The sequence below is a fragment of the Atta colombica genome, unplaced genomic scaffold (genome assembly GCF_001594045.1).
Source record: "Atta colombica isolate Treedump-2 unplaced genomic scaffold, Acol1.0 scaffold235, whole genome shotgun sequence".
In the NCBI taxonomy this organism is placed as follows: domain Eukaryota; kingdom Metazoa; phylum Arthropoda; class Insecta; order Hymenoptera; family Formicidae; genus Atta; species Atta colombica.
Window position 1 is genome coordinate 97,136 of NW_017259333.1, and position 8,357 is coordinate 105,492.

Here is an 8,357-nt window from a genome sequence, read left to right on the forward strand (position 1 = left end):
AAAGTATCAATGCTTTCACTCTTCAGAGTGCAACGATGCTTTTTCTCGATCGTTCTCGTGTACGGCAATCCGAGATTCCTGTCCGGACTACACACGATTTGTAACAACACATGCCACTATCATTATCATGCCGTTATTACAGTTGTTGATAACTATCGCTGTTGTCCTCTAACCTAATCGTGACAAATCGCGCGCCATCATCAATGACGTCGAACTGTCAAGCAGTGAGCCTCTGCGAACCTCACACGCACGAAAATGATTATCATTAGTCTCTAGTGCCTGCAGCACACGATGCTTGTTTTCCTGCTAGATTGCTAGATGGATTAGAATCTTACCATCGTATTGGTAATGCTGGGCACTGACAGCATCGCAGCCAATACGGTGGCAAGATTCTAATCCAACAAGAAAATAAACATCGTGTGCCACTGGCTTTAAAGCAGATATGTTGTACGTATATACAGTCAGAGGTGCATTCCAAAACTCGATTCCGAGTAACAGAGTTACTCTATCTCTGTTCCAAAACGCGAGATAACTGACCATATGGGCGGATTCGTTCCAAAAGTATAAAAGGTCGCCTACATAAGTCGCAAACAGTTTGCAGACGCATTTGCGACAACTAATCAAAAGTTGTTATTAGTACTATTGGCACTTCTGATTAGCTATCGTAAATACGTCTACGAACTGCGTTCTGCGTTTGCGACTTATGTAGACGGTCCTTAAGAGTGCTTTCCATTTGATGACACAAGCATCATTCTTGTTGACATTCAGAGAGTGACAAAGATAGAATGACACTTGTCGACACCCTAAGTAAACCTCGGAGTCAACTCTAGGAATCCTGCTTCCGAGGTGAGTTGAAAGAGTAAATGACTTCTGCACATTGGCGGAAAAGTTTTTTACCGCGCAGCAAAATGTGATGCGGTAGCCAATAAGCTTACAATGTGTTCATTGATTTGAGATGACCGCGTCTCATTTTGCCGCACGGCAAGCATTTCCGCGTCCAGTGTAAAGGAGCCATTAGTGCGGATATAAACGAAATTTGAATAATATATGGAAGATATATCTATTATTTCCTGTAACATGTAAAGATACTAAAATGACTCTAAAATTAATTAAGGATGTGCATATATTAATAACTAATGATAACGCAACACCGTTACAAGATAATAATTCATTATAGGTAATAGATACGAGAGGTAAGTAGAAAATGTGATTCGAAAGCTTGTATCAAGCTTTCTTAGATGTACACATGACATACATATATGGTTTATCTTAGTTTATCTCTTTCTACTAAATAAAATATCAAATATAATATTGTATGTGCATATATATATATATACACACACACACACACGCGCGCGCGCGCGCGCGCGCGCGTGTGCGTGTGTAAGGAATGATGAATCATTCAATAAATAATATTGTAGTCGCATTCGACTGTAGTTGATTAATTTCTTACTTACAGTTTAAAACACCTATTATAGATCCAGACTTAATTCAAATATGTTTGCTATCAACACCAAGTAAATTTGAAAACTTGTCACTTATTTTCGTATTCCTTAGCCACACGTTTTGATTTTTCCTCATTGCTAATAAATAAATTAATTGAAGAACTTGCCAAATAACATTATAAATTTCTGGAACTATTTTATAAATAATATTCTTGAGACATCCACAGTCCTTTCTATATAAGGATTATGCGTTTCGCGGGTTTCTTCTGTGTCCAAATCCATTCTTGGAATGCCAACATTTCGTGAATCTTGCAATTCACTTCATCGGGGCGAGGAGCAACTTGATACTGAACTGTTTCTCGGGATCGTTCCTTTTTTATATATTACGCTACTTGTGGAGTGGTGGAGGGGAAGAAGAGAATTGTGGATGGGAGAGTGGAGAGAAGGGTGGGGGAAATCGATCAGTCCTCATTAACCGGGAGAATAGTTTTCCATATTTTATTTATGTTGTGGCCATTATCTTTATTTAGATTGTTAGGGTGTTTTTGTATCTCTATGGCTTCTCTACTTTCTTGGAAAATATGTAATGTTGACTATTGTGATTGTTTTGTCAAACAGTATTTGGTGTCGATATTGTGTTCTGATTGCGTGATATATTTTAACCTAACATCACGTTGGTGTTCTTTTATCCGTAAATTGAAACATTGGCATTCCAAGAATGGATTTGGACACAGAAGAAACCCGCGAAACGCATAATCTTTATATTTTATAAATAGTTGAACCTCCAATATGAAAATTCCATGCTTGAGTTTGCATGTTAGAATTAGCAAGATATCCATTCAATAAAATAAAGGATTTAATCTTTGTGCAATTTAATCTTGATCAAAATCGGGAATGTCCCAATTGCGCATATTATCAGACATAGCAGTATTTCCCAATCGGACATACAACGTTGCATGCGGAATCGATTGCACACAGATCCGATTGCGGACAGACCCCATTCCACACCGACCCGATTGCACACAGACCTGATTACGCACGAATCCAATTGCACATAGACTGTTCTCATACCCCAATGTCTTTATGGGTTAGAAACTCTACATACTCTAATCTACAGACACTGTCTACACTTCTAGGCGATTAGGCCCTAAGCGGATAGGATACATTATTTTTTTTTGTTGCATAATCACTCCGAATCAATAAGTACTAGTCTATACACCCCACTGTCTACATAATAGATTTTCTAATCTCAACAACAGTACAATTATAGAAATTGTGCACCACTTTGCAGGGGGAGAGGGAGGTCGTGAGAGACGCTTCGCATGGATATATAAACACTTATTTATGTTTTTTCATCATCTACTAATATTTTCCCTGTTTTTTCAATCATTATTGCATCTGATTGAGTTTGTGCAATTGGATCGTGCGCAATTGGATCATACGCAATCGAGTCCGTGCGCAATCGGGTCCGTGTGTAATCGAGCCTCAAGCAAATACGAATATATACCAATGTTATGTATATGCGAACAGACTCTGATTAATTAATTTTTTGTCGTAAAATATAGGTACACCAAGTTCTTCGAGGGAGTGGTTCAATTGCGCATTATAGCAATTGCCCACTGCCAATCACAGCGATACTGTAGCTTCCGTACAGACAATTTTGATGGTCACATTCTATTCTTCTATTAGAAGATCGACGAAAAAATTAAATATTCTCTGTGAATATCTTAGCCTGCTTCCTTAGCTTCAGACCTTCTCAACTGTCGTCTTTCGTCCTTGCGACATAGCCTAGCCAGTAGACGAGTCTGTCGGAGAGTGGGTTTTTAATCCATAGAGTTTTGTTACGAAAACCTTTCGTGCATTTTCACAATAATGCATTCATTATTCTTTAATATCTGAAAAATGTAATAAAAATCCACAAAGCATTTGTTTTTTATTTAGCAATTCGTATACTTAGGTATAGGAAAAAGAAAACTTATCTGAAATGCCACAATGTTAGTCTCCTAGAGACTTGCTGAATAATATTTATTTATTACTATACTTTCTCGCACTTCACACCAAGATCCATATATCCTATTATCACCGTTTTTTTTCACGGAGATAAAAATACTTAAGTTATTTAAAACTTCCCAAAATTCATCAGGTTATTTCATCTTTATGTCAAAAATTATACAGGGACATAAGATTTAGTCATGTCGTTAATTGCGCACGGACTCTGAGCATTAAAAAAAGATGATCATTTCTCAATTTATAAAAATTTAAAACATTAAAGGTGCTTTTTCAGACTGACGCTCGACGCTCATTTTCGGTGTCAAAATAAGTCACATGATAGAAATTGATGAATATCAAGCATCAATTTTAATCACATGATTTATTTTGACGCTGAAAATGTGCGTCGAGCGTCAACATAAAAAAGCATCTTATATGTTGCGTATAAGTACAATACATATAAATTTTACATTCGCAAATACATGGCAAAGCACATACATCCAATTGATTACGATAAATTCGAAAAAAGTATTGGTCAATATTCACAGATATATTCAATTTACAGTTGATGTTGATAGAAACGTGTAAGATTTTGTAATAGAAACTTTACGAATACATCCAAATATATGTTAATAATTTCTCATAAATTCGAATAAATCTTATATATGAATTTATCGGTTTCTATTGAGAATTTCCGGCAGAGTTAAAGATTAAAGATGTTAAAATCTTATGAAATTAGTTTTAATGTGATTTTAACTAATGAAATAAATATAATAACTTGTAATTGATTGCGCAAAGTCTGCAAAGCGCTCATTACGCTGCATAGATATTGGGAATTCACGTTTCAACGCAACAAGAATGAGGGTGCCGTCACATGAAGCGTAATCTGCGTAAATATAATCTATACATTCTAATAATATTAGAATACGTTTATTTTATTTACTAGAATACGCCATTCTAAAAACTGAGATTCACATTAGCCGTATTTCGCTAAGATTAGAGAAATGCGATCTAAACAAATTTATGATTGATTTTCGTAACCTATATATCTCGAAAAGTATGCCTCATGGAGAACCGGCATCTTTCCATCGCGTCTATATAAGTGGATGATCGAATCAATTGTTATAATTAGAAAGTCTTGTGAGATTCTTAAGCTTATTCGACGCGTTTTTACATGAAACGAAAGAATCTGACAAAAAAATACGTCGCTCTACCCAAGATATTAAGCGTTAAAGTTAACTATTGAATTTAGGAAATCTGTCACAGAGGCAAAATGAGGTCTAATTATTTCACTATATTATTCCACATTTCGATTAATTAGACTTTCCACGTCAAAGGGATGTACGACTTCTATAATTGTACTGTTGCAAAATCGAAACTCATGCATGTGCATTTTTTCAGACAGAATAAGCTAAAATAAGCCAGAAATTGAATTCGATGCATGGTAATTCCATCATGTTTCAGCGTAACAACAAAATAGCGTAAAAAGCATAAAGTAACTAGGCAGAAATTGTTGATGTTCAAGTAAAACAATATGGTTGGTCAATGCAAGTTATGCTTACGTAAGTTACGCCGCATGTGACGGCACCCTAACGGAATTTGTCAGCACATGCATATGCATATTAACACACAGATATGTGCGTATATTATGCATAAAATTTATAGTAATAGAAAGGGAATAGCCTATCCAATCAATAAATGGAAATGGGAATAGCCTATCCAACCAATAAATGGAAATGTGAGTGACTGAGAGACAGAAGTCTATTTTTGTCCTGCTCAGTAATTTTTCTTCTTTCTGCACATGTATCAAAAGAGGATAGAAGAGAATAGAAAGATATTTCTGTTCTTTACATCTTGCTAAGTTCAAAAGATCTCTAATTCTAAAGATTAGAAAAGGACGAAGAGTAAATTGAACCGAGATTAAAGTTAATCTACATTGGTGGAAACGGTGGAAATATAAAAGCTTCAAAAGAAAGATTCATATTGATTTGCGAATTTATACGAATGCTGAGCGAAGACCCGGATAAACAAAGCAATAATTGTGTCTAGCAGTAGAGGGTCGATTCTGTATCTTCAAATAAGGTGAAAATTACAAAAGAGCAAATTTACTAGGTGTTGACCAATGAAATAATCATTCTAGTAAATTCGCTCACTTTTATAATTTTCTCATTTCAAGATACAGACTCGAGCCCTAGGTGTTCGAGCTTTTAAGAGATGGCGTTGCAATATGTTAGATAAGGACAGCGTTAATTTACATTGATGGAAATGAGCATTAATCTTAATTTCATAAACTCAGTGGGTGCGTTCGGAGAGACGCTATTTGCGCTATTTATTAGCTACAAACTGTTAGCTACAACTTCGCGGAGCTGTAGATAGCGCTAACAAATACGATCATGATCACTAATGGTAGTGTTACGTCACAACTGCGCGTTATCAACGCTATTCCTTCCGAGGTAGCATTAGCGTTTACAAATCCGTGAACGATCCTAGCGTAGCTAGGACTTTAACATTCGTCAGTTAGATGTTTGAATTTGATTTTTTCATTAATGTTTGAAGGGGTTCTGTTCTCGAATGATACCAAACTTTTCTCTCTTAGAATTTCGTAGAGTAAACATACATACGTAATGTGTGAATTTCAAATTTTATCATAATGAATGCAATCTCAATTTTAATCTCTGCTGATGGCTTACCACTAGACTGGAGTGAACGTAATTCTTGTTTGTGTATCATCTTTAACTCTTCAAAGTTTCTGCGAAGTTCAACTTGTGTATTTGATTTCATTATAAATGTGAAAATCAGAGATACCTTGTTACTGGAATTTTTAATTCCCATGTATGGAAAAAAATTACTATTGCGGTATAGCGCGGCAGGATATTCCGCTGCTTAAGATATATAGATGCTTAAGATACTTATTAGATGTAAATATGCTTCTTCTTTTGAAATCGACAAATGGTTCTTCTTTTTATCTGATTAATTTACTTAGTATAACTATTAATTAATAATAAATATTAGTATAACTATTAATTTTTTGATTTAGTTTTCATTGTTCACTTCGGCGTAGCGGCAAGCTATAGAGATTGCAATTGAGATTGCATTCTGTTATTCTTTCTCTACGAGAAAATAAAAAATTTACGTTACAAATATTTTTAAATAATTTTATCTTTAAATACAAAATCTTAAACATAATTTTTAATCATAAGGAAAAGTTTGATTAGTGATTGAAAACAGAATCCCATTAATTAACTTAACCTCGACGAATATATCTCTCTGGTTAAACGCTACCAACGCTACGCTAGAATCATTCATAAAAGCTTGCTAACGCTATTGCGCTATTGGCTCCAAGAACAACGTTGGTAGCGTTTGCATCTATAGCGCGAATAGTGTCTCTCCGAACGCACTCAATATTGTACACTATCGGTGTGGTCCATACAAGCTGTAATAAAACTTTTGTATTAAGAAAACATCTACATCAGGTGACAGCTCTACGAATTGAAAAGATATAAATTTTGAATTTTTTTTCCGATTTTAGTGCAAAATATATTGCATCATACCCAAATTTTGCGTCTTTAATCCTGCCTAGTCCTGCATCTACTTTAAGCTACTATCAGACTACCGATATTGGATCAATCACATTATCACATTATCTTATTGTGATTGGTCCATTATTAGCCAGCAGTTGGCAGTCGTGTCGGTTTGCAGAGTCAATAATCTGAAACGGGTTTTAAGGAGATCCTAAAGCCATCTGTATTACCGACTAAATTGTATAATTTTTGTATAATAAATACTTTTTCTCTTTCACAAATTCGAAAATCCTTTTCCAAGATTAAAGTATACGCATTAATACGTGTTTGTTGAGGTGGAGATGCCGAAAACAACAAAAAATTTCGAAATTGATATATTTTCATCATTTCTTAGACTGATAGTCGATTCTTATATTTGAGGTTGTTTTAAATAAAGTCTTAAAATGTTATAAGCCAATCAGAGAGTCGTATTAGCATCTTAAGATATTACTTAAGACGATCTTAAAATAAGAACCGCTATGAATATCTAGTGTAACATGGCATTTCAAGTTGTTAAATCGTAACATTTGCTTGATATGAAAGTTTTACAATCTGTACTTACGAAATAGTAATTCACAAACACATAGTTTATACGAACAAATAAGTTCGAGTTCTTAGAATTAAACTTAGACGCTTTATCGCGATGAATTTATTATACGAAATTGACATGAATTTGCGATTGCGTGCGTATAGATTGCGTGAGATATTGGTAATATACAAAAATGTCGATGCGCGACCTCTGCTGACTTCGAGCTTCGTTTTAGTTTCGCTTTTGGCCAATATTACATATGTTCGTTTTTTGTCATATGTATATACGACGAATTTTTCAAGCGTGTTAATTGGCTGTAAGACAGAGAAGATCTCGGACCTCTATCCTATAATCAATTGAAAAACTTGAAAAATTTGACGTATGACAAAAAACACTTGCATATAATATTGACCTTTCTATCCTAGAGATAAAGTTTCATGATTGATACCCCAGTATGGATAGTACAATCTAGGAAATTCTTAGCACTATCAAAGCGCTTCTAATGCGTGCATTAATTAAATCAGAACTTTCTATGCACTAGTCTACACGTTACATACATAATTCAGAACCTTAAATATATCGTGAATGAATAATTGGAATGATAGTTGATTTTTTATCAAAAAAATGCATGTATAAATTGTTTATTACATATCAAGTCAGTAGAAAATTTCATTTCTATAAATTATATTCTGTACATCTTTTATTTTCATATTTATTAAAACATTGTTCTGGCATATCCAACAAAAAGACAATAGAAAATTTATTAAATTCTAATTTCAATTGAAAAACATACAAATGTCTGTTAGTTAATCGAGAATACTTTATTTCCATATA

At 34.4% G+C, this 8,357-nt stretch overlaps 1 protein-coding gene across 1 annotated transcript in view; it reads right to left on the reverse strand.

The window, feature by feature from the left end:
- Window positions 1-6,732: 6,732 nt before the first annotated feature.
- LOC108688533 (eukaryotic translation initiation factor 2 subunit 1) overlaps window positions 6,733-8,357 on the reverse strand; it is a 4,129-nt gene continuing 2,504 nt past the window's right edge. Inside the window, exon 7 of the mRNA XM_018194836.1 lies at window positions 6,733-6,867. Within this exon, the coding sequence (XP_018050325.1) occupies window positions 6,733-6,867 (135 nt within the window). The remainder of the gene's footprint in view (window positions 6,868-8,357) is intronic.